Source organism: Budorcas taxicolor, chromosome 10 (assembly GCF_023091745.1).
Source record: "Budorcas taxicolor isolate Tak-1 chromosome 10, Takin1.1, whole genome shotgun sequence".
Lineage (NCBI taxonomy): Eukaryota > Metazoa > Chordata > Mammalia > Artiodactyla > Bovidae > Budorcas > Budorcas taxicolor.
This window is the reverse complement of record NC_068919.1, coordinates 68861972-68889751: the sequence shown is the minus strand read 5'-3', so window position 1 is coordinate 68889751 and position 27780 is coordinate 68861972. Positions and strand designations below refer to the sequence as shown.

The 27780-nt window shown below is 39.0% G+C and overlaps 2 protein-coding genes across 2 annotated transcripts; one reads left to right on the top strand and one right to left on the bottom strand.

The window, feature by feature from the left end:
- Window positions 1–272: 272 nt before the first annotated feature.
- Window positions 273–14433, top strand: TIMM9 (translocase of inner mitochondrial membrane 9). Its single transcript, XM_052646910.1, has 5 exons — window positions 273–400; window positions 2405–2494; window positions 11156–11219; window positions 11559–11654; window positions 13822–14433. The coding sequence occupies exons 3-5, from the start codon at window positions 11181–11183 to the stop codon at window positions 13954–13956; spliced, it is 270 nt and encodes an 89-aa protein (XP_052502870.1). The 5' UTR covers window positions 273–400; window positions 2405–2494; window positions 11156–11180; the 3' UTR covers window positions 13957–14433.
- On the bottom strand, window positions 14395–27414 carry TOMM20L (translocase of outer mitochondrial membrane 20 like). Its single transcript, XM_052646909.1, has 5 exons — window positions 27288–27414; window positions 27097–27140; window positions 19154–19235; window positions 15372–15514; window positions 14395–14448 (listed from the first exon to the last, which is right to left on the bottom strand). The coding sequence occupies exons 1-5, from the start codon at window positions 27412–27414 to the stop codon at window positions 14395–14397; spliced, it is 450 nt and encodes a 149-aa protein (XP_052502869.1).
- Between the last annotated feature and the right edge of the window lie 366 nt (window positions 27415–27780).

The following is a 27780-nucleotide window of genomic DNA, read 5'->3' as shown; positions in this document are numbered from 1 at the left end:
GTTATTAGGGACTGTTTACAGTAATGCTCCCGGAGACCGTTAGGGACGCGGGATTAAGTAAATTAGTTCTACAAAAAGCTTCGACAGATTCGAGTTGATATTGGCGAGAAAGTCAGAATTATAGAATTTTGTCTAAGAAGAGAGTAAAAAAATAATTGTCATGGTACTTAACAATTCATTTATGATACCTACTCTTTCCTCTAGCGTTTCTGACATTATAACGAATCGGCGGCGAAGGGTATAAGAACCATTTGACATCGCCTTTCCCACGTGTTCTCTTTCATCCAGCGACTGAGGCGCCCGCCCTGACCCAGACCCTCCGCCCCCTACCCCTCGCAAGTCGACTGGCAACGTAGCCCCCCAGCCTTTTATGGTGTCGGATGCGAGAGTCTATCCTTAAGTATGGTCTCTTTTCTCTGTCCACTGAATCCCGGGTTTCCTGGCGGGTGGCGGCCGGCAACGCTCGGGGAAAGGTGGCAGGGTCTCTGAAGGAGGCCGCCTCTTGTACTTGGGGTTGTTGGGGGCTGCGGAACCGGGCAGCGCGTACCGAGAGCGGGTTTGGGACTTCCCTCGGAACCGTGTCACTGGACGAGAGTCGGAATTCGAGGCTCTAAGCCATCTTCAGATCTGGGGGATCGGAGTCTTGTTTTGGGATAGTGAGTTAGACTGAAAGGCACCCACGCCTTGACCTTGAGCTGACAAGCAGGAGACCCTCCTTTAACTGAAAAATTCTCTCTAGAGAGAATACCAGGGCCAACACACCTTATCTGATCTGCTAATTTTCGAGGATGGATTGCTTAAACGTTTCCCTTTACGCCTTACTAAAAGATGTTAAAATGTAATCTGATGTAAAAGTTAAATGAAAAATTTTATTTTTACAACTCAACTGTCTATTTTGATAGAAGAAATCCTATAATTAAAAGACAGTAAGAGCTCAGCTTTAGAGAACCTTTTAAATCTTGATGAGTTTCTGTTAACTTCAGTTGTATTTCCTTTATTAGGCTTTTAGGTAGTACCTGTTCACAATTTGTTTTATAATTTATGTGAATTAAAACATATAATGACAGTGTCAGAGTTGTAAGAGACTTTGGAGATAATTTATCACCCTTATTTTCTAAATGAAACTTAACTGTGAAAGAAAAAGTGACCTTTGCCCTCTACTCTCTAAGGTTAATCAGGCACAATTTCCTAAACCTGCTGCAAATAATGTAAAGGGACATGTTGTAAAGTCCTATTTTATATCAATATAGCAAGTTAGTGCAGATTGGTTTAGATAGCTGAGCTATCAAATAAAGGACAGCCCTGGACCAAAAAAATGGCTCACAAGACTGGTTTCTTTCATTTCTTTTTGTTGTTAACATTTTACTTATTTGGTTTCTCTTTCAGACATTTTTTTTTCTGAACCACTTAAAAGTTGCAGACATCATGACTTTTAACCCTATTTTCTTCAGTATGTATCTCCTTAAGAACATACTTTTACACAGCCGCAATATGATTATCACACCTAAGAAAATAACATTCAGATTTCTCTGATTATCCCCAGAAGCCTTTATTTTTAACTCAAAAGTGCTTTTTTTTTTTGATTCATGATCCAAAATTCACAACTCTTTAGTCTTGTATTCTAGAACAACTCTTTCTACTCCTTTTCCTTTATAACTTTAATTTTTAGAAAAGACCAGTCATACATTGTCCTACACTGTGGATGTTCCTAATTATTCTCTCATGATCAGAGTCACATCAAACATTTCTGGCAAGAATACCACATAGGTGGTAGCACACTGGTTAAGGTGGTGACTGACAGATCTCCCAGTGTTAAAGGGAAGTTTTCTTTTTGTGTAACCTGTGAAATGCTTTGATACTACAATGGGTATATCCTGTTCGCCAATAACCTGTCACCCTGTAGTTTTATTATCCATTCATGAATCCTGCTTAAATCACAAGATTTCCGATTACCAGTACCAGTCATGCTGAACCCAAGATTAATTATAGTGACAGTAGCTAAGGATATCAGAAGAATCACTTATTGTAAACTAAGTTTGAACAAAATTAGAAATTTGACTGCAGACATGGTACAAATCTGCATATAATTCTGAAGACTAGAGGATATCTCCCCATCACACCCTAGTTTTCTTTAATACTCAGAAATTTCAGAGAATTGTTGGTCCTTGTGTGTTCACCTGAACATACATATTACCTGGAAAAATAGGATATTAAGTATTTTTTAATACATAATAACACATATGCTAAAGAACTATAACCTCAGACTGAGAAAACTAATTTCGCTTATTGAAAAGGAAGAGGCTTTTCAAAAATTATGATTTAGCCAGAAGAAATTCAGGTTTAATCAAACACTTGGAGCTTAAAGGGGCCTCAGCAGTCATACTGTAATCCTTTCATTTTTCAGGTGAAGAAATCAGGCCTTACTGGAGACATTCAAGCAAAGATTGGACAACTCCTTTTCCAGAACAGAAAGGAAACTCATGCATCAAGAAAGGTTTGAGCTTGATGACTAACATCTCTTTTTACTCTTAAGTTCTCTGGTTTTGTATATTTTGATACAAAAATTTCTTAGCATTGTTGTAATCATTCTTAAGACCCCTTCCCTCCCTCTCCAGGTTTAAAGCATATAACAAGAGGTATCACCTTGGTTGGATATTTGCCTCTACAATAACAAACATTTGCTTGTAGTAAAAGGTAATTAGGACCAAATAAAAGGGCAGCTATATTGCTTCTACCTCTTCTCACTATCAGGTGGTTTGTGTCGCTGTTGGACTTGATCAGTCAGCATAGCTAATGATTAAATAACTGCAAAATAGAATGCTAGAAGACTTAGGTCAGGTAAATTTGAAAATCATTTATTCACTCAATCATCTCAAATATTTTCTAGGAATAAGTTCCTTCACTTAGGTATACCATAATCTTGATACTGGAAAATATATCACTGAATGATTCTAGAGAAAAAGAGATCATAATGTTAACACAGTGGTCTTTGAGTACTAGAAACATTTTTTTTTTAATTTTCCAAATTCTCAAGAAACAGATTTTACTACTGTTGAAGTAAGATGAACCATTTCATTTTGAGGAGGAGATATACTATTAAGGACTGTATATTAGAAGACAGTACCAAGAACAAATAATATTTAGGGGTGTTCCTTAAATGTATCTCTTCAAAGACTTCCCAGTAACAATCATTTGTCACTATGAATTATATATGAAAGGGGAAGTGATGAGGAGTCAGCACAGTGTTACCAGCTTTTGAAACTGACACAACATTTAAAGATTTCATACTTTCTGCCTCTCTGACCTCTGCCTGAGAAAGTCACATATGTGAATTTTAAACTTAAGAAATACTAGGATAGTAATAAAAACTGATTTGGGCATTATAATTTGCAAACTTGTAAATTTAAGTTCTCACAAAACAAAGGTTTCATTTAACACCTATCCACAAAAGTCATCTTACCAGTTTTCAGGCTGCTTTTGGAGTAGTAAGACAAAAGAACTCTAGTTCTGATCATTTGCTAACATTTACCACACTGCATACTGTATCTTATTCTTGGGCAGGGAGTAGAAAGCTTGGCAACCTCAAACTTGGAGATTATTGTAGATTCACGTACAGTTGTAAGAAAAAAAAATACCTTGTGCCATTTATCCAGCCTTCCACAATGGTAACATCTTACAAAACTATAGTACAATATCACAGCCAGGATACTGATATTGATACAGTAAAGATGCAGAACATTTCCATTTCAGAAGTCTCACATGTTGCCTTTTTATAGTAACATCTACTTTCCTCCTCCTCCAGCCCCTCCTCAACCCCTGGCAACCACTAATAATTTCCCTATAATTTTGTCATTTCAAGAATGTTATATAAATGGAGTCATACAATATATGACCTTCTGGGATTGGCCTTTTTCACTTAGCGTAATTCTCTGAGTTTCATCCAGGCTATTGGTGTATCAGTACCTCATTCCTTTTTATTGCTGAATAGTATTCTATGGTATTGATGTATCAGTTTGTTTAATCATCTACCTGTTGAAGAATATCTGGATTGCTTCCAATTTTTGACTGTTATGAATAAAGTTTCCATAAACACTCATGTGCAGGTTTTTGTGTGAATATAAGTTTTCATTTCTTTCTGAAAAATGCCCAGAAGTACAATTGCTGGGTCATAAGATAGTTGTACATTAATTAATTCAACCATTGTGATAGATGTATAATGCTATATATCATTGTGGTTTTGTTTCTCTAATGGCTAACAATGTTGAACATCTTCGTATGCCTGTTCATCATCTGTATAATCTTTTTGGTGAAATGTCTTTTGCATATTTTCCAATTCGATTATTTGTGTTTTTACTAGAGTCTGCAGGCTTCTTTATGTTGTCTGGTTATTTATTAGTTATCAGTCAGATATGTAGTTTGCTTTTCTTGTGAAGGCTAAGAATTCTTTGCCCTAAAGCCCAAAGATTTTCTCCTATCTTTATAAGTTTTCATAGTTTTATGTTCTATATTTAAGTCCCAAGTCTATTTTGAGATAATTTTTGTAGAAAGTAAAAGACTTACTTTGAGGTTAAATTTTTAGCCTATAGATGTACAGTTATTCCAGCACTATTTGTTGAGTCTTCCAGGCCGTGAACACAATGTGTCTCTCCATTTAAGTCTTTGATTTCTTTCATCAGCATTTTATAGTTTTCAGCATACAAGTCTTGTAGGTGCTTTGTCAGATTTACCCTTAAATCTTTTTTGAGTGATTATAAATGGTATTCTGTTTTTCAGTGTCCATTTGTTCACTGAAAGTATATAGAAATACAATTTTTGCATGTTTATCTTGAATCCTGTGATCTTGCTAAACTATTTTGTTTTAGGAGTTTCTTTGTAGATTCTTTGGGGATTTTGGGATTTTCTGTGTTCACAGTCATGCCATCTGCAAAGAGGGACAGTTTTATTTTCTTCCTTTACAGTCTGTATGTCTTATTCCTTTTGTCGAGTTACTGCACTGGGTTGACCTTCAAGCAGTATGTTGAGAAAGAGTATTAAGGGCAGACATCTGGCTTTGCTCACTATCTTAGGGCAAACTATTCAGTTTTTCACCATTAACTGTGTAGTATAGGGTGTAGGATTTTTTGTAGCTGTACATTACCAAGTTGAAGAAGTTCCCCTCTTTTCCTAATTTTCAGAGTTTTTATCATGAATGGGGACTGACTTTATCAAAAGTTTTTTTCTGCATCAATTTATAAGATCATATGACTTTTATTTTTCCATCAATTAAAATGGTGAATCACATTTACATATTGGTGGGTTATATCTGCTATTGTTTTGTTAAGGATTTTTATTTCGGTTTCTTATGTCTATTTTATGAAGATATTTTTCTATAGTTTTCTTGTATGTACTATCTTGTCTAGTTTTAATATTAGGATAATACTAAATTCATGAATAAGTTGTTAGATTTATGTATATAAAGTTGTTCATAGTTCTGTTCTTTTGAATCTGCCGGGTTTATATTAACCATATCCTGTTTTATTCCTGATAATGATAATTTGTGACTTCTTTGTTAGTCTTGCTGGAGGTTTGTCTATTACAGTCTTTTCAAAGGACCATCTTTGTTTCATTGATTTTTGTTTGTTGCTTTGTTTTCATTTTCACTGATTTCGGTTCTTTATTATTTTTGTCCTTCTACATACTTTAAGTGGGTTTATTTTGCTCTTTTTTAGATTCTTGAGGTTAAAAGAAAATAAAAACATAGACTGTTGATTTGAGACAGTTCCCTTTTAAAAATTTACTTATTTGGCTGTGTTGGGTCTTAGCTGCAGTGGCAGACTCAGTAGTTGTAGCGCACTGGCTTAGTTGCCTTGCCGCTTATGGGATCCTAGTTCCCCTACCAGGGATCAAAACCCACATCCCCTGCACTGGGAGGCAAAGTCTTAACCACTGGACCACCAGGGAAGTCGCGTGAGACATTTCCTCTTTAATATATGCATTTAGTACTATAAGATTTTCCTCTTGGCACTGATTTAGCTATGTCACACAAATTTTAGTATGCTGTATTTTAGTTTAATTAAATTCTTGAGAGTTCCTCTTTGATTCATAGATTATTCAGAAGTGTATTGTTTATTTTCCAATGTTTGGAAATTTTCCAGTTATCTGGTAGTGGTTTCTAGTTTGATTCCATTGTGGTCTAAGAACAGACTATGTATGATTTCAGTTCTTTTAAATTTATTGAGGTTACTTTATGGCTCAGGATATGGTTTATTTTGGTATGTGTTCCATTGGCACTTGATTTAAAAAATGTGTATTCTGTGGTATTACATTAGGGCTTCCCTGGTGGCTCAGACGGTCAAGCGTCTGTCTACAATGCAGGAGACCCGGGTTCGATCCCTGGGTCAGGAAGATCCCCTGGAGAAGGAAATGGTAATCCACTCCAGTACTATTGCCTGGATACATGAAATGTTCTGTAAATGTAGATCGTATCCTATTGGTTAATGGTGTTAAGTTTTTTAGAGCCTTGTGGATTTTGTTGAGTTATATTATCAATTGATGGGAGAGGTTGGTTTAAATCTGCAACTATACTTGCCTTTTTCTCCTTTCAGTTCTTTCCATCTTTTACAGCTGTGCTGCTGATGGCGCACATATCTAGGAGAACTGTGTCTTCTTGATAGATTGACCTTTAATGTCTTTTCTGTCTCTGGTAAATTCCTTTGCTCTGAAGTCTACTTAATCTAGTATTAATATATCCAGTTTCCTTTGGGTAAATGTTTGCATGATAAATCTTTTTCCATCCTTTTGTTTTCACTCTGTATCAGGAGTCAGTTTCTTGTAGACAACATATATTTTGTCATTTCTCTAATCCACTCAACCAGTCTGTCTCTTGATTATTTACACCAGTTATATTTAATCTAATTGCTTATTAAGGCTGAAATGTGCTTTTTTGTTTTGTTTGTTCTAGTTTTTCTTGCCTTACTGTGGATTATTTGAATATGTTTTGGAATTTATTTTTATTAATCTAATGTTTTTGAGTATTATCTCCTTATGTTCTCTTCTAATGGTTGTTCTAGGTATTAAATGAGATATACAAAGCTTATCATAGTCTAATGGTGTCAGCATATTACTAGTTTCAGTGAAGTGTGGAAGCCTTACTTCCCTTTACTTACCCATTTATTTTGTTGTTCTTCAGTTGCTAAGTTGTGTCTGATCTTTTGTGCTCCTGGAGTTTCCTCAAATTCATGTCCATTGAGTTGGTGATGCTGTCTAACCATCTCATCCTCTACCTCCCCCTTCTCCTTTTGCCTTCAATCTTTCCTAGCTTCAGGGTCCAAATAAGTCAGCTCTTCACATCAGGTGGCTTAAGTATTGGAGCTTTAGCTCTGGCTTCCAGTGAATATTCAGGGTCGATTTCCCTTAGGATTGACTAGCTCGATCTCCTTGCAGTCCAAGGGATTCTCAAGAGTCTTCTCCATCACTGCGGATCAAAAACATCAGTTCTTCAGTGCTCAGTTTTCTTTATAGTCCAGCCCTCACACCTGTACATGACTACTGGAAAAATCAAAGCTTTGACTATACAGACCTTTGTTGGAAAAGTAGTTTTTCTGCTTTTTAATACACTGTCTAGGTTTGTCATAGCTTTCCTTACAAGGAGCAAGTGTCTTTTAATTTGGAACCACATCAGACAGTAATTTTTGCTTCAATTGTCAAATATAATTTAGGAAACTCAAGAAGGGAAATGTACTGTACTTAGTCATTCTTTCTTCCTGTGTTGTTCCTCCCTGATGTTCCAAGTCTCCTTTTATAATTTCGTTTCTACTTAGAACTTTAATTATTTTCAGGCAGGTCTACTGGCAATGAATTCTTAGTTCACCTTTGTTTGAGAATGTCTTGATTTCACCTTCATTCCTAAAGGGTACTTTTGCCAGATTCAGGTTTCTGGGTTGACTGGTGAGAAATCTGCTGTCATCCTAATAGTGTATCCCTTATAGATAAGATGTCTCTTTTTCTCTTGCAGATTTTAAAATTTTTTGTCTTTAGTTTTTAAATGTTTGACCGTGATGTATCTTGATGCGGATATCTTTGTATTTACGCTTTTTGGAATACAATTTAGTTCTTGAATCTATAAACTTCTTTTGCCAAATCTGGGAGGTTTTCAGCCATTATTTCTTCTAGTACTTTAACAGCCCTGCTCCTCTTTCTCTTCTTCCAGGACTCTAATAAAACAAATGTTAAATCTTTTGGTACAGTCATACAGATCCCTGGTACTCTGTTCATTTTTTTTCATTCTATGCAATATTTTTTGGTTATTCAGATTGGATAATTCTGTTTTCTGTCTTCTTTCAGATTCTTTCCTCTATTCCCCCATTCTCATTCTGCTGTTGATTCTGTCTATTGAGCTTATTTGGGGTTTTTTCCCTTTCATATTTTTCACTTTTTGTTGAGCTTTATATTTTCTTCACTTGTTTTAAACATTCTTAATTGTTCATTGAAGCAGTTTTTTTATAATAGCTGTTTTTAAATCTTTGTCAGATAATTCTGGTATCTCTCATCTCAGTGTTGGACTTTTTTTTTTTTTTTGAGATCTTAGTTCTTAGTATGAGGTTTTTCTCTTTTCAACCTGGAGATTTTGCATCTTGTATTTTGAGACTAGATTTGTTTAAACTTTTTCTTACAGCTGGCTGCCCTGACACTGCTTCGTTGGGGAGAGGAGGGCATCTCATTACTGCCAGGTGACGGTAGAAGTGCAGGTTTCTCACTCTGTCACTTGAGGGGCGTGTGTGTTTCCGGGATCTGGGCCATGTTCCTCGTTTCTGCTAGTGAGAGTGGGAGCTGTGGCTCTCTACTGGGCCGTCATCGGTCTCTCCCTGGCTGAGAGGGGCTGGAGTGCCTCACTACTGCTCCCCACATAGCCTCCACTGACACCACAGGAGGGTATGGCCTCATTACCATGGGGCAGCAGGCAGGTCCTGATCGCAGCTAGGGCTCCTTTGAAACCACCCCAGAGGGAAGGGAGAAAGGTGTTTCATCACTGACAACTGAGATGGAAGGCTCCCCGTGCTGTTTCCACTGACACTTAGGGGGAGCAGTCCTTATTAATGCCCAGTAAGAATTAAAGCCCCTGTTCCCTAATAACCCTTCTCTGATGCTACTCTGGTGTGGGAGTTGGAGTGTCTTGTTACAGAGCCTGGTGAGGGGAGAAGTCTACCTGGCATACGCTGATTTGGGTAGAGATGAAGACCACAGTTTTTTCTGTGCTGGCCTGGAGTACAGCAGTTATTGTTTACAAGTTTTCTGTTTTATAGGCTTCCCCATTCCTAGCCCTTTGGTGGAGAAGATAAGCATGTAATGTCCAGGGGTTTTAGTTGTACTTAGTGAGACAAATAGCAAAAAGCACATCTACCTCATCCTCCCAGAAGCACAAATCCTAAACCTCCTTGTATGATATATTAACAGAATCCTCTGTTTCTTTGACTGGTTAGTGATATTTTATAGCAGTCATAAAGTGCACCTTACCTCAGAAGCATAGCTGATTTCATATGTACTTGGTACATAAATGTTTACTGAGTGATTATCTACCCACATCTATCTAGCAAAATTGTAACCATTAAGATCTCAAACTGTAAAAACAGTTTGAAGTTGATACTAGAAAATGATGTAATCATTAGGTTTGGGTTTCTATTGTGTCCCATAGTTGGAGGGTATGGAATCAGTGTTTCATGACTTAAGTGAGCAAAGAGTAACTATAATGGAAGTATCTTACCTGGAACATAACAATGATGATAGTCACAGCAATACCTAAAAAGCTGTGACCTTTAGTTAATTCCTGGTATTTTTCAGGTAATTTATGTAGTTAAAATGTATATCTCATTTACAAAGCTGTGAAATAAAATAGGAATAAAGAGCATTCTTGATAACTTTCTAGGTGTTTATGGAACACTGGGTTGCCTGAATGTTGGGTTAATCGAAAACCGCTACTGCATTGTTTGTAGCAGACACCAAAGAGTTTTTGTAGAAAAGATAGTTTATGTTACTGCTAAACCAACGATTCTCTAAAATACAGTACAGTTAGACTTTTGGAATATGACTAGGATAGTAAGTAAAAGAGAACTGGTGCTTCCCCTGGCATGTGGAAAAGATAACTTTTTAAAAATGGCAGTAATACTCATGAACATACAGGATAGGGACAAAAGAGGAGGGAAGATTAAATGCAAAAGAGGGAAAGTTTTATACATGGTTGGGAATGCTGGAATGGAATTACCATTGATTGCATCTGTTATTCAAAATGAGAATTTTTTTTCACTGTATTAGCTAAGAATGGTATACATATCCAGTTTTATCTTTTTTGTATTGGTTACCAAGAAACTCAAAGCTAAATATAATACATATAAATTCTGTTAGTTTGCAGTATACATAGTTAGCATTTGTTTTTTCTTCCTTTACATGTTGTTTCTGTTTTAAACAGCTTTGTTTTATACAAATCTTTTATATATTTCATCTGTTTGATACAAATCTTTTATATATTTCATCTGTTTTAGAACTAGCCAGGATAGAATAAGTAATGTGACACGTTCCTGTGTTAGAATTAACTGAGCCTGTGTCCTCCATTTAGGATATGTGAAAATCCCAGTAATTCAGAAAGGCTCTTTGACTTCCTTATCTTCACTTCTATGTTGCCCCCAAGTTAGATCACAGTGTCATATACTCAGAAGTTTCTGGTAGGTCTTAAGTAGATGGTATTTGTAAAAAGGATCTTTAATAGCACAGGCCTAAGCTGTGTTAGCAACCAGTGGAACAGTTAACTTAAGTACTCATAGATAGACACCAGAGATTTCTTTCCTATAAAATTCTACTATGAATGGGGCTTTAACCCAGGGCTTTGCAAAGTAACAGCAAACTGTCTTAAAATTGGAGATTTAGATATATAGGGATTTTGGGTCTTATAGCTAGCTAACATTAAAAAATTAAATTCTAAACTATGAGTTCTTATTAATGACCTGGGAAATTGGGAGGCATGGCATATAATTACATAATCAGTTAGAAATCTATAAAATTTGAACAGTAATTTCAAGTAGACGTGTTTCAATTCTATTTCATAATCTATTCTTGTTTTTATTACCTTCAATTAGCCTAAAAACATTTGTATACAGACTGACAAAACTTTTTACTTTTAAATCAGGTGACTAATAACGTACCAAAAGAATATGGCTGCACAAATACCAGAATCTGATCAGATAAAACAGGTAAGGTAATATAATTAAGGAAAAGGGATTTTGCAAAACATAAAGGCATTAGTGGATACAACCATGTCAGTCAGTGATCTCACAAAATACTTAAATTTCATTTCCACAGATGGATGTTAAATGATATGAAGCAAATTTTTCAGATAGTTTGAAAGATAATCCAGGAAAGGATAAATATTCAACTAAAAAATCTGACTATATTTTGTAGATCATATTATACCCATTGAAGGTAGTAAAAGAACCTTTCAAGTATTACAGGATATTTTGCCTAGATACATCAGTATTTAAAACATTTGTTTTAAAAACCTGTTATTAAAGAACCTTCTAATTTGTTTGTAGTTTAAGGAATTTCTTGGAACCTACAATAAACTTACAGAAACCTGCTTTTTGGACTGTGTCAAAGACTTCACAACGAGAGAAGTAAAACCTGAAGAGGTATGAAAACTGTTGCCCACTAAAAATTCTCTAAGGTCATCATAATATAAATGGGATGCCCTCAACATTTTGCTTGTTCCAAGTTATTATATGAATTTAGGCTATCTTTTTTATTATTATTATTGAAGGATAATTGCTTTATAGAATTTTGTTGTTTTCTGTCAACCATCAACATGAGTCAGCCATAAGTATACATATATCCCCTCCCTTTTGAACCTCCCTCCCATCTCCTGCCCCATCCCACCCCTCTAGATTGATACAGAGCCCCTGTTTGAGTTTCCTGAGCCATACAGTAAATTCCCGTTGGCTGTCTATTTTACATATGGTAATGTAAGTTTCCATGTTACTCTCTCCATACATCTCACCCTCTCCTCCCCTCTCCCCATGTCTATAAGTCTATTCGCTATGTCTGTTTCTCCACTGCTGTCCTTTAAATAAATTCTTCAGTACCATTTTTCTAGATTCCATATATATGCGTTAGAATATGGTATTAATCTTTCTCTTTCTGACTCACTTCACTCTGTATAATAGGTTCTTGGTTCATTCACCTCATCAGAACTGACTTAAACGTGTTCCTTTTTATGGTTGAGTAATATTCCATTGTGTATATGTACGACAATTTCTTTATCCATTCATCTATTGATGGTCATCTAGGTTGCCTGCATGTTCTAGCTATTGTAAATAGTGTTTCAATGAACAATGGGATACATGTGTCTTTTTCAGTTTTGGTTTCCTCACTGTATATGCCTAGGAGTGGAATTGCTGGGTCATATGCTGGTTTTATTCCTGGATTTTAAGGAATCTCCATACGGTCTTCCATAGTGGCTGTATCAATTTACATTCCCACCAACAGTGCAAAAGCGTTCCCTTTTCTCTGCACCCTCTCCAGCATTTATTGTTTGTAGACTGTTTGATGTTGGCCATTCTGACTGGTGTGATGTGATATCTTTTTGCAGTTTTGATTTGCATTTCTCTAATAATGAGCAATGTTGAGCATCTCTTCATGTGTGAGTGAATTTAGGCTATCTTTTATATGTTCCATTGCTCAAAGGAACTTAAACAGCCAAGGACTCTGTGGCATTGAGTTGAATGATATCAAATTTAATATCACAGCCACACTGAACTATGGCAGACTTTTTAAAGAGAAGATGCCAGGGACTTGCTGAATATTGTTCCACAGCAAAGATTCTTTTTTTTTTTTTATTGGAGGCTAATTACTTTACCCTATTGTAGTAGTTTTGGCCATACACTGACACGAATCAGCCATGGATGTACATGTATTCCCCAAAGATTCTTAATAATTAGCTTTTAGTCAAGATGCCCAGGCTAGAGAAACTTGACACAGCTCTCCTGTCTGACTCTGAGAACTCAGGTTAATTTTTGAAAAAGCAGAGCTTGAATCTGGTGGCTCATATTGCGTAGATGGACTCTGAAATCTTAACCAGTTCCAAATCTTAACTTTTAATAATCTCTTCAAAACATTCATGTATTTGCTAAAAGTGACATAAACTTCCTCCAGTGGAAGATGCTGATAAATTTTCATGCCAAGAACTTAACATATTAATAGAACCAACAATCCACTAAGCATTTGTTAAATAAATGACAAAGTTTGAGAGATGCTAAGTAAAATAGTCTTATTAAAAAGTAAAAAGTTGAAAATTAAGAATGGGGAATTCCCTGGGAGTCCAGTGGTTAGGGCTCTGCTTTCACTGCTGACAGCCTGGGTTCAATCCCAGTCAGGGAACGAAGATCCCACAAGCCGCACCACATGGCCAAAATTATAATAATAATAGCAACATTGACAATGGACTTTCTCATTAAAAAAGAACAAACCTGCTACTGGACCTTCATTTTGACAATCAGAATAACAGATGGGAATGTGGAATTTCACTTAATACTGAAACGTACCTACAGAAAATCTAGTCCAGAAGGCAGGGACTTACCATTGTTTTTAGTACCTACAAACTGGTAAGCATTCAGTATGTACTAATTTTTATAAATATATGAAGGTATTAACAGTTGAAAGCTATGATCACTTGTGACTTATTGATACCATTTAATTCTCAAACATATTCAAAGAAAATTACCCACTGGTTATGCTTTTAGAATATGTACAATATTTTTAATTAATATTTTTGTGTTGCCTCTTGGGTCTTTTTATTTCTAGACTACCTGTTCAGAACATTGCTTACAGAAGTATTTAAAAATGACTCAACGAATATCTATGAGATTTCAGGAATATCATATTCAGCAGAATGAAGCCCTGGCTGCCAAAGCAGGGCTCCTTGGCCAGCCACGATAGAGAAGTCCTAACAGAGGGACTTTTGATGAAAGATTGCCAACAGCTATTGCACTGGAAATGAGGATTCACCTGATAGAATCCTCTGAAAGCAGTAGCCACCATGTTAAACCACCTGTCATGACTGGCAAATGGAAACAACTGGAGAAACAAAATTGTTATATACAGGAGTAATCAAAATAGAAGGTCTTATTGTTCAGTGAAAATAATAAGATGCAACACTTGTTGAGGCCTTAAGATTCAGCAGATTGGTCAGTTGATTCGAAAAATAAACCATTATTTCTTCAATTGTGACTGTTAATTTTAAAGCAAAATATCATGTATGAGATAGAAAAAATTTTATTACTATAAGTAAAATAAATGGAAATATCACTGAGCAGTTGTTTATACTATATAATTCCATAGCATTCTGACTGGACTGTGGATACGTTGAAGTGTTTTTCAATCACGATCATCCTCCAAGTATTCCTGTTCATTCATGTCTGCCTCAAATTGCTGGTAAATACATAAAATAGTTACTTGCTAATCATTTTAATGCATGATCCTTTTCTTTTCTCCCTTCTTGTGCTACGGTGGGCACTACACATTCTTATCCTAGCTACATTTTCATATATCTTCAGGAAACATTCCATCTGACACTAGCTTGGTAATATTTAAGAGCTGATTATTGTGCTTTAGTGGACACTGTTGCTTTGCATTTTGTTTAACAGCTGAGAATCCACCATGAACGATTCCAAGTTAGACCAACAGTATACAGTATATTCTCAGCTACTGCATGTGATCAATTGTAATAAAAAGTAAACCAAAGTTAAAGTAGCGCCCTAGAGCTAAACAATTTCATGCATTTGCAGGAAATTCTAATCGATGTATAAGTACATGCAGCAGTTTGTTATCAAATGAAATTCATTCATAAGCCAATTTTTTAATAGGTATCAGTCCACTTACGAATATAAACTAGTAATTAAGAGAATACTAACTAGCCTATATGTTTAAATTTACCAAAGTGATTTGTCATATTGGAAAGTAGAAGTAGTATTCTGCTTCAACAATTTACAGTTTTCTATATTTGTTCTATAGGCCATTAGGTCATTTATCTAACAATACCACTTATAGGCCTCTGTTGACACTGCAGTCAGTCAATAGCAGTGATGTCTTTGAAAGTACAAAGATAAACAATGTTAACTTTAAAGTTGAAATGTTAAAACATGTATAATACTCAACAAAATATATAATCTATCATAGTCAAAGGAATATGAAAGAAGAAACTTGTTTCATCTTAAGAAAAGCAAACAAAAATTCAGAGATGTTACTCATTTAAAACTTGGGGTCATTCACACACATACTTCGCTATTTTTATCTAATCAAGCCCAACATGGTTATTTACAGTGTTCAGTTAACAAAGATAAATATGTGCTTACCTGGCAAATAAGGGGAATTTTGTGCAATAGCATCTCAAATACCTTGGGAGGAAGTGTGTGTTTGAAAACTTTCAGAAGTTCCTGTGGTTGCCCACACACCAAAAGGGCATTGCTGAGATGTTCAACCCCCATTCGATCCTCTCCTGAATAGATTGATAAGTTTAGAGCAGGATTTTAAAGTTCCTCAAACATATGTTCTACAAATTATCAAGAAAGCACCAAGCATTAAAACTACAAAAGCGTATCAAACTAAAGACTATGCTAAGTCACTTCAGTCGTGTCCGACTCTGTGCAGCCCCACAGATGGCAGCCCACCAGGCTCCCCCGTTCCTGGGATTCTCCAGGAAAGAACACTGGAGTGGGTTGCCATTTCCTCCTTCAATGCATAACAGTGAAAAGTGAAAGTGAAGTCGCTCAGTCACGTCCAACCCTCTTCGACCCCATGGACTGCAGTCTTCCAGGCCACTCCGTCCATGGGATTTTCTAGGCAAGAGTACTGGAGTGGGGTGCCATTGCCTTCTCTGAAAGACTATGAACAAGTCTCAAAAAGAATAACTAGTATAAATGGAAATGTTGAGCTGCCTGTTAGATTCACTGTGATCAGGCTACAGTGTGAGTAACTTTCTGACCCAAATTACCACTTAAAAGTGCACTCTTGAATTGGAAATGTTCATGTTCTGCAATTCGGGTATGCAAGAGGGAATACTGAGTTTATTTTAAAAAGGTTGGTGTCTGTCATTAATGATGAGTTATCTTTACCTATGTGGTTGATGAAATATTACGGATGAGACATCTTGATATCCTAGCTAAATGAGACTTTTACAAAATAGACTGTATTATTAAAGAGCTGAAGCACAATTTAGTGTAACCATGAATTATGTGTCTAGGGGAAGACAGATGAGTTTTAGGATGACTGGCTATAAAATAAGAATGAAAATTTGTGATGAGTGGAAATAAATGATAGGACTTTAAGTTAAAACATGTAATGACTTAATCTCATTATCTCCTTTTAGGAAAATCAGGCAAAGATCAATTTAAGGTTTCAAAGCTAATTAATGCCAGAATTAGTAATAGCACCCAATTTTCTGAACCTTGAGACTACAGTGTGCTGCCTCTCCTTCACATATTTTCTAATAACAGAAGTTGAAATTTTGACATATTTAATACAACTGAGTAGGAAACAAACACTTTGTATCAAACCCTTTAAAATGAAAGAAAAAGGGATAATAGTGACTGCTCTCAAGTTGATGGAGCTAACATAACCCCAAAACTAATCAGTTTGGTTAATTACGTCAACCAATGATTAAATCCAATCAAATTAGCTAGTCAGAAATTTCTATGAAAAGTTTTGGCTCTGTGGTCCCTCTGGTTACCTAGACATAAAAACAACTGAGACGGCTACAGAACTACCTGACAGCAAAGTAGTGAAGCCTGGGTTGGCAGTGGTGGCAGAAGTGACTGGAGAAAACATTACAGAAAATTGGCTGAAAAACTATTGCATTGGAACAGTGTTTCTCAACCAGCATGTGGTAATAACCTAGGGGAGTTTAAAGAATAATAACTTGTATATTACATCTGGAGAAAACCATAATTTGAAAAGATACATGCACCCCATTGTTCACTACAGCATTATTTACCAAGACATGGAGGCAACCTAAATGTCCATCAATAGGTGAATGTTAAATAAGATGTGGTACATATAAACAATGGAATAATACTCAGCCATGAAAAGAACAAAATAATGTCATTTGCAGTGACACGGATGGACCCACAGATTGTCATACTAAGTGAAGTAAGTCAGAAAGATAAATACACTCTCATATCACTAACGTGGAATGTAAAAAAATGACACAAAGGAACTTATTTACAAAACAAATAGACTCAAACAGAAAACAAAGTTATGGTAACCAATGGGGAGAGACAAATTAGAAATCTGAGATTAATTTATACACACTGCTAAATACAAAATAGGTAACCAACAAGGGAACTATAGGGAACTATACTCAAGATCGTATTAAGAGAAAAAAATCTGAAGAAGAATATATGTATAACTGAACCACTGTGCTGTACACTTGAAAGTAACACAACATTGTAAACCAATGACACTTCAATAAAAAAATTCTGATACCTGGGTCCTACCCCAGAGATTCTTATTTAATTGGTTTTGGGTTTGGTGGGGATTTAAAGAATAAGCAACCAATGAGAATTTTAGAAATAAAATAGAAGTATATAACCCTAAAAGTGCTAATTATTTTAGGGGCTCACAGAAATAATGTTATCATCCTGGAGAGAAAAATCTAAAAACTCAAGTTTGCAATTTTTATCATCTCAATATTTGTAATATTCACCTCTATATCTATGATAGCTCTTAAAGATTAAATGAAAATAAAATATAATAAAATTATTTTTCTTTTGATTTATAATTCATCATTTTCCTATCCATATTTATAGTGTCCTAACTCAAAAAATGTTAAAGGTGAAAGGTTCTTTGTATTTTAATTGCCTCTATATCAAAGGAGTATCTAGGGCTTCATCCAGACTTGTGTGGCCCCTAGTTTATGTAATCTGGGGCCCCTTTTAAGAAAAAGAATATGAAATTAAGAATACAAGATTGGCAGGAACCTTCCCAGAACCTTCAAAGAGGCCCTTGGAAATGAAAGTCCTTAAAGCTTATGTTTCATCATCTTGTGTAGAATAACTCCTATTTACGTCATTTAAGTCAGCTCTAACTATTCATTTTGTCACTAACATTTAACAGACTTTTTAGTCCATTTATAATAATACCTTAAAGAAAATAGTTGTACTGAATAAAAGTACTGAAATTTCAAATTATAATGATTAATATGCAATGCCTTTGAATGGCTTTTTCATTTCTTAAAACATTTAAGCCATTGGATTAAAAAATATTCTTGGATATTGCTGAGTTTTCCAGGATTTTGACTTACTTTTTGCTTTTATAAATCCTGAAGGATGTTACCCCTCTAAATGCAGAGTGAAAAAAAGTCTCCAAAAATGACAAAAAAGAAGCAGAAATAGCTGTAGGCACTGTGATATACATGGGAATTTGCAATATGTGAAAAAAAGACAAATAGGTATGGTGCTCATTCATCCAACAATATCATTTATGCTTTACATAAGAAGCTTCAAAACAATTTTTCTTTCTAGCATTAAACACCACAATAAAGATACTACTATATACAATGTTTATAAAATATTTATATTATCTACCATCATTTTACCTGACAACATTGTGAAGTTTCTCAAATCTATCTTGGTGTATGTGAGGATAAGTCATAATTCAAAATACAATTCTTGGTCATTAAGTGCAAGGTACCCCCACAGGTATCATGACACTGAATGATCACTCATAATAATTTTATCATCAAAGTAAGTATTTTATTAAGAATATGCTTAGGAAAAATTTTATAAAGAAGTTAATTTTTTTTTTTTTACATTTTCATTCATACAACATTTAGTCATTTGGAAAACTCATTTACTTAGAATTTTATCTGACAGTAAATAAGGTGTTCTTGTATTTGGCTGTGCTTCTCTCTCTGCCCACTTCCAAGACCGCAACATAAACTTGAATACAGAATCTTAACAGAACAGAGCTGGACAGCAATGAAGTGAAAATGCTGGGACAGTTTCTCTTTTAACTGAAGCAAGCTGGTTAACACATCTAGCTAGTTAAGTTTTTTGACATAAAAATACCAATCTATAAATATTTCTCAAACATCAGTTATCATAAATAACTGCTTACAAAAGTATGTTTACATTCTTACCTCTGGATAAGCAAAGTTCTCCCATTCGTACCTCTTGCAGAAAAAATTCTTGTAATTTTTCATTTTTTGCTGGATCCCACAACTAAAAGAGTCACAGAATATTTAACAATAAGTAACAACTGTAAGGTATATGGTTACTAGGCAAAACTGAGGGCTTCTCTCGTGGCTCAGCAGTGAAGAATCCAGCTGCCAATGCCTGCCTGATGCAGAAGACTTGGGTTCGACCCCTGGGTTCAGAAGATCGCCTGGAGAAGGAAATGGCAACCCACTCCAGTATTCTTGCCTGGGAAATCCCATGAACAGAGGAGCCTAGGAGGCTAACTTTTATTTTAAAAGCAAATCAATGGCATTCTATCATGTATACTATCATGTAAGAATTGAATCGCTAGTCTATGTCTGACGCAGGATACAGCATGCTTGGGGCTGGTGCATGGGGATGACCCACAGAGATGTTATGGGGAGGGAGGTGGGAGGGGGGTTCATGTTTGGGAACACATGTAAGAATTAAAGATTTTAAAATTAAAAAAAATAAATAAATAAAAATAAAAAAATAAAAAAAAAAAATAAAAGCACATCTTGAATCTAGTCTCTAAATGCAGAGTATGACAAATGCAGTTGCTCCTTATATTTAAAACAATTTCTTAAAATGGAGTTATAATTTCAGGCAACTAAAAAGGAAAGCAGAAAAACATGGCAGATGGTGGTTGTGACTTGTCACCAGGCACATTTGATGGCCTTCCTAGATGGCACCTTGTGAAACCAGCACACCCACTGTCTGCCAGGCTGCAGCCCGGCCAGCTTTATTCTTCAGTTACCTTAATCCTTTGACACCCTGACCACCATTTTACATCAGCTTTCGTACTTTTCCATATATTTTCATGAGTTGTATTGTCATTTAGATCTAACAACTCTGAGAAATAAAGTCAGTCGACTAGGGTAATTTCTTAATTTAGCTCTGGTTATAATTGTAAAAAAAAAGTTGAACCTCACCCTCCTAAAAGAAAAAAAAAGAAAAACATGGCATATTCAAGTTTGGTTAAGATGCTTGTAACAACTTCACATTTTACCCAGATTGCTAAGTACACATAGGAGAAATCCACTGTAACCAACTGTAACAAAGGTAGCTTTCTTAGTATGTTGCAAACCTATTTTCTTGCTTAGAGTATTAACACTGCTTGTTGATTTAGCAAAGGGCATCATGGGGGTTGACAGGGCAGTTGGTGATATTCAGAAGGATGCTATGGTTTGCTACAGCCTGTTTCAAGAAAGTGACCAGGTTCACAGGATAGGATCATCACTGGTACTAAGCTAAGAGCTGTCTTTAAAGCTAACGTGGGCAAACCATGCTCAAAGTACCCACTCCACAGTCACTTCACCTTCAGTCTTTTATATCTGGAGGGTTTTTGTGTTTGTTTTCCCTAAGAATTATCTTTTTTAAATAGGATGAACCAGCAGATTGTAAGCTTTTCTCAGCAGACATGCTGACGATCACAAGTTTCATTCAAGAGATGTTTAGTGAACCGGACACTGTAGGGAGAGCTGGCGAGGGAAGTAGATCTAGACTCCCGTGCCCATCCCCACGGAGCCCAGAGTCTAACCAAGAGAAAAAAGCATGCCTGAGATCAGTAACACATCAACAACAAAGTCCAGTGTCTTCTGAGGCTCAAAATATTAACACATTCCATTTGGTTGGGAGACCAGGGAAAGTTCCTCAGAAAAGATGGCATTTGAAATGTGGAGAAGCTCAGTGAAAGTCTGATGAAGAAAGAATACACGTGGACTTCCCTGGTGGTCCAGTGATTAAGAATCCGCCTGTCAATGCAAGGGACACAGGTTCAATCCCTGGTCCAAGAAGATTCCACATCCTGCGGGGCAACTAGGCCCGTGCACCACAACTACCGAAGCCTGCATGCCTGGAGCCTATGCTCTGCAGTGAGAGAAGCCACCACAACACGAAAGCCCTCACACTGCAACGAAGAGTAGCTCTCTGCTCCCGGCAACCAGAGAAAGCCCACATGCAGTAACAAAGAACCAGTGCAGCCAAACAAATTAAATAACTTTTTTAAAGAAGAAATCCTGAGTGGTCTAATTTAAAAAAAAAAAGTACAACTGACACAAAATTGCAGGGAAAATATCAAGTGATCTTACGTAGCTGGATTATAATACGGTGAATGAAGCAACAATGATAAATACCAGTTGCTGAAGCCCAGCTATGGACTGAAAGCTTTCCATATATTATGTCTAATTCCTAGGAAAAGAAGGCTATCTATATAGAAGGCACCCATGATGCCAGGTCCACGGTGAGAAGCTAAGTGGATTCATATTTCATCTGCAGAGTAGGGAGCTGCGTTACAGAGCTGCAGATTAGAAGGAATTTATTCTGACAGCATAAGAGGTAGTAAGACAAGTTAGGAAATTATTATAATATTCTGGGTAAAAGGTAATAAAAGCCTGAAGTAGTGAAGGAGCAATGGAAACAGAAAGGGAAAAGAGTATGAGATGGTTGTGCGTGGTTTAGTGGCTGAGTCGTGTCCAACTCTTTTGACCCCATGGACTGTAGCCCGACAGGCTCCTCTGTCCATGGGATTTCCCAGACAAGAATACTGGAGTGGGTTGCCATCTCCTTCTCCAGGGGATCTTCCCAACCAAGGGATGGAACTCCCATCTCCTGCACAGCAGGCAGAGTCTTTACTGCTAAGCCACCGGGGAAGCCCAGAGTATGAGACACAAAACAGAAAAATAAGAATTGGGGATTGACTGTGGAAGATGAGGTTGATATTTGAGCGGGGTCACAACAGAGAGCAATATCAGCATCACAGGGAAACAGGAGAAGGAACACTGGCAAGGGATGAGATGATGAATTTACTTCTGAACACACAAAGCAGAGGTGCCAACAGAACATCGAAGACTACAGAGTCTGGCAGGCAGGCAAAATCTGGGGCCCCGGGTCTAGAGATCTGAGTTCACTTAGTGAGAAGAGAAGGAGCTTCCAGGGGCACGAGGGATTATGCAGAATCTGAGATCAGTGTTTCACAAAGGATGGGCTTAAGGAGCTATTAAAACTGCAGTTTTCTTGGGCTCCACCTAGACCTACCAAATCAATTTCTCTGAGTAGAGCTCAGGAATCTGGATTTTTAATGAGCTCCTCAGATGACTCTTGAATTTTGAAGTCTGAGAATTACTGCCGGCATAACCACTGGGCTCCCTCTGACCTCCTAAATCACAATGGCTGGTGCTTGGGTCAAATAATCTGTTTTAACAAATGCCCCAGGTAAATCTAATGCAGATGAATCACAGACCATGCTGTGGGAAACAAAAAGGGCTGGGCTGAAGAAGAACAGAGATCCTGTAAGTAGGAAGAGATATCTCTCTGTGCCTTAGTTTATTAATCTATAAAACTAGAAGAACAGAGTTGTTATGAGAATTATATAAAAGAACATTTGAAAAATCCTGCTTCTACCTCTTCCTCATTTGACATAAACAGATCTTTATCATTTCCCTCCTGGACTGCCACTGATTTCCCTGTCTTTGACTTCCCTCCTCCACCCCATACTTCAAAAAGAAATAATTGCATCCACTTCCTGAAGTAAAGTCACCATCACTGGTTATCCACCACAACGGAAAAATTTCAAAACTTTTAAATTTGGCATCAAAGACTTCCACAATAAGACACCAAACTACCACTCAGCTATCTCTTTGGCCACACACTTTAAATATTGCAATTTCAAGGTCTGTGCCTCTGCACAAGCTGTTTCTCTCTGCCTACAATAATCATGGCATCCGGTCCCATCACTTCATGGCAAATAGATGGGAAACAATGGCAGACTTTATTTTGGGGGGCTCCAAAATCACTGCAGATGTTGACTGCAGCCATGAAATTAAAAGATGCTTATTACTTAGAAGAAAAGTTATGACCAACCTAGACAGCATATTAAAAAACAGAGACATTACTTGGCCAACAAAGGTCCATCTAGTTAGTCAAGGCTATGGTTTTTCCAGTAGTCATGTATGGACATGAGAGTTGGACTATAAAGAAAGCTGATGCTGAAGAACTGATGCCTTTGAACTGTGGTGTTGGAGAAGACTCTTGAGAGTCCCTTAGACTGCAAGGAGATCTAACCAGTCAATCCTAAAGGAGATTAGTCCTGAGTGTTCATTGGAAGGACTGATGTTGAAGCTGAAACTCCAATACTTTGGCCATCTGATGCAAAGAGCTGACTCATTTGCAAAGACCCTGATGCTGAGGAAAATTGAAGGCGGGAGGAAAAGGGGACAACAGAGGATGAGATGGTTGGATGACATCACTGAATTGATGGACATGAGTTTAAGTAAACTCCGGGAGTTGGTGATGGACAGGAAGGCCTGGTGTGCTGCAGTCCATGGGGTTGCAAAGAGTCGGACACAACTGAGCGACTGAACAATAAACAACAATATTCAACAAATATTTGTTGGGTGCCTACAATATACTGGACACTGTTCTAAGCACTGGGGAGACAATGGAGAGTAAAAACACAGACAAGGTCTGCCCTGGTGGAGTTGATTCTAGTAAACAGAAAGCATTAATCAAATAATCACACCAACAAACACTAACTTCAACTATTTATAAGGACAGAGAAAGGAGAGGGCCATGGAATTGACCCAGGCTCTGCCCAGGGAAACCATCTCCTCTCTCATGCCCAGCCTTGAATACTCCCTCTTCTACTTTCTTTGTCAACTGTACCTTTTTTCTCTATGAGACTCCATTTTGAATCCCCAGAAATCTGTGTCTCCTGTTCTCCACTACCCTTTCATCAGCGAGCATGAACTACCTATTCTTTCTGGAAAGTTTATCTCACATCTCTCATCACCAATTTGCCACTGACACCACTACAGTTCAGGACTGATTACTTCTTACCTGAACTGCTGCAATAACTTTCCTTTTCTTCAATCCATCTAGCACACTCCTGCCTGATCTAACGTAAAAAGGTTTTTTTTTTTCTCCCCTTATTTTAAAAACAATTCCTGCTCAGAAATCTTCAGTAATTTCCCCCATTGAATCTGAATTTTTTAACTTCAGGTCTTCAAAGCCTTCCCAGATGCAGGGCCCTTAATTAGCTCTCCAACCTCACCTCCCACCATCCCCAACTGTGACTCCTTTCTTTGTCAAACATTTACTGAATAGAGGGATCTGCCACCCCCAAAGTCTTCCGTGAAGAACTGCATGTTCCAAAAACAGCCACAGCAATATTCCCAGTTCTGCTTGCACTTCCAAAACTTGGCCTCCTCTAACAAGAGCTGGAGTCCATTTCCTCTCCCTTCAAAACTGAGTGGGTTTCAATGAGGCAGAACTGGCAGCACCTGGCAGGCTCCATGTTTTCTCTCAAATATATGTATAAAGAAATATATACATACAACCGACCCTTGAACAACATGGGTTTTAACTGCCAGGTCCACTTATATGTGGTTTTTTTTTTTTCAATAAACAGTGCTACTGTGCTACAGAATCCGCTGTTGGTTGAATCCTCAGATTTGGAACCACCATACAGAGGGCCAACTATAAAGTTGTATTCAGATTTTTGACAGAGAGAAGGGTTGCTGCCCCAACTGCTTGCTGTTCAAGGGTCAATTGTGTGTATCCACACACACACACACACACAAATATATTACAAACTTGCTTACCCAGTACGACCCTTCCACCATACTGTGAGGAAGACCATGCCACAAGGAGAGGACCTGTGTAGCTGTTCTGTGCAACAGTCCCAGCTAAGTGGCCAGCCACCATAGCTGCCCGATATGTGAGGGAGTAAGCCTTCAGATGACTCAGCAGGTAGCCCTGGGGCTGCTAAGTCTGCTAAGTCGCTTCAGTTGTGTCTGACTCTGTGCGACCCCATCCCTGGGATTCTCCAGGCAAGAACACTGGAGTGGGTTGCCATTTCCTTCTCCAATGCATGAAGGTGAAAAGAGAAAGTGAAGTCGCTCAGTCTGTCCGACTCTTTGCGACCCCACGGACTGTAGCCTACCAGGTTCCTCCATCCATGGGATTTTCCAGGCAAGAGTACTGGAGTGGGTTGCCATTTCCTTCTCCAGGGGATCTTCCTGACCCAGGGATCGAACCCAGGCCTCTCTCATTGTAGCCAGACACTTTACCGTCTGAGCCACTGGGGAAGTCCGTGGAACAAAAATGTGATATCCCCACCCCGCCCAACTCATACTGAAGATTCAGGAGTAAAATAAGATAAAGTTTTAAGCTCTAAGGTGAAAGTAGCAATAAGTAAGAACACCTCCATGATAACCTTGCCCTGAAAGTGATCCTATGCTTGCCTGGAAAATCCCATGGATGGAGGAACCTGGTAGGCTACAGTCCGTGGGGTCGCAAAGAGTCGGACACGACTGAGCGACTTCACTTTCACTTTTCACTTTCATGCACTGGAGAAGGAAATGGCAACCCACTCCAGTGTTCTTGCCTGGAGAATCCCAGGGATGGGGTAGCCTGGTGGGCTGCCGTCTGTGGGGTCACACAGAGTCGGACACGACTGAAGCGACTTAGCAGCCTCCTCTGTGCTCCTGATGTTGTTGTTTAGTCGCTAAGTCACGTCGGACTCTTGCAACAGTAGCCTGGCAGGCTCCTCTGTCCGTGGAGTTCTCCAGGCAAGAATACTGGTGTGGGTTGCTATTTCCTTCTCCAGAGGATCTTCCCCACCCAGGGACTGAACCGGGGTCTCCTGCAATAGCAGGTGGATTCTTTACTACTGAGTCACCAGGGAATGGGAGAAGGAAATGGCAACCCACTTCAGTATTCCTGCCTGGAGAATCCCGTGGACAGAGGAGCCTGGAGGGCTGTTGTCCATGGGGTCGCAGAGTCAGATATGACTGAAGCAACTTAGCATGCACGCATGCATTGGAGAAGGAAATGGCAACCACTCCAATATTCTTGCCTGGAGAATCCCAAGGATGGGAGAGCCTGGTGGGCTGCTGTCTATGGGGTCGCACAGAGTTGGACATGACTGAAGTGACTTGGCAGCAGCAGCAGCAGTAGCACTAGGGAATCCCCTGTGCTCCTGTTACATGGGGCATGTTCTTTCGCCATTGCTAACCTCTGCCACACTTAGAACAATGCCTCACATGGGCAGCGACTCAAATGCGAGGCACTCAAATGAGCATCAACCGAATGAAAATTTCACAGAACAGCCCAAGAACGCTCTGTTTGAGAAATGAAGTGAGTTGGTTAAGTTGGACCAATCACCAAGATAATTGTGATTATCCTTCAAAGGGAAGGGAAAGTCGCTCAGTCGTGTCCGATTCTTCGCGACCCCATGGACTGTAGCCTACCAGGCTTCTCAGTCCATGGGATTTCCCAGGCAAGAGTACTGGAGTGGGTTGCTATTTCCTGCTCCAGGGGATCTTCCCGACCCAAGGATCGAACCCGGGTCTCCCGCATTGTAGGCAGACGCTTTACCCACTGAACCACCAGGGAAGCCCAAAACGACTTCGAAACGACTAATCAAATTCCATTTTGGAGAAAAAGAGGATACATCCTGTTTCTGAGCTAGAAGAAAGGCCTCGTAGAACAGGAGTGGGCGGTTCAGCACCGTACCGGGCCGGGCAGACCTGGGTCTCTCTAAGTGTCTGGTGTGGCTCAGGACGGAGCGACTGCGCACGCACGTGGCTCAGGAAGGGCAAAGGCGCCTCTTTCTTCTTTTATATAAACTAAACGAAGTGCCTTTTCCTACCACGTTATTACTGCCTTTTCACGACCCCAGACTGTTCTTGCTTCCTTCCTTCCTCCCGCTGTCGGACAATAAAAGCTAAATATTGCCTGAGCGGAAGCGGGGTGCGGGCAGGCATCGAGGCAATGGGAAATGGCTGCTCAGGAAACCGCCAGGGACCCTGAGGCCGAGCCGCTACCTGCACCGGCGGGAAGTTACTCCCTGTAACGCCACCTCAGCGTCGCTAAAGCACTTCACCTGGGCGCCCCGTCCCTCAGCCTTTCGCTGCTGGGCTCTTCTTTCTGCAAACACAACGTGGCACGTGCTGGTCGTGAGCCCTGCAGATGCCTGCGTGCGCCCCGCGGGCTCCTGTCGCCCCGGGGGCCCGCTCAGCCCCACCGCCGCCCGCCCAGCCCGGCCCGTCGCGCCTCCGCCGCCGTCTCACTCACTCTCCCGCAGGCGGCGCTTGAACGCGGGGTCGCCACGCCGACTCCGGTCGAAGTAGATGCAGTAGCCAAGGAAGGCGATGGCGCCACAGGCCGCCAGGAGGCCGAGGACCGTGCGGACGCAGGGCATCCGGCCGCGGGCGTCCCACGAACCGAGCGTTGGGCGCGGGCCAGCGAGCGCGGGGAGCCGGCCAGCCGGCAGGGAGCGTCGGCGCGGCGCCCATGCCGGCCTCGGGGCTTCCTGTGCGCTGGGCCGCGGGCGTGCGAAGCAGCGCGTCGACGAAGGACATCGCGGGTCTGAGAGGACGCTTGTGGGATTCTCACAGCACGGAGTGGTGGAGCTCTGTTCCAATCCAGGTCGGTCGCACTCCAAATTCTGAACCCTTTACCCAGACGCGCCCCTCTATCTCAGCTCAGACGCCCATCCAAGGCAAACCACAGTATGCGGGAATCTGGTTATCTGAGGGAAGTGACGCTCCTTTGGTCTCTGTTCCCT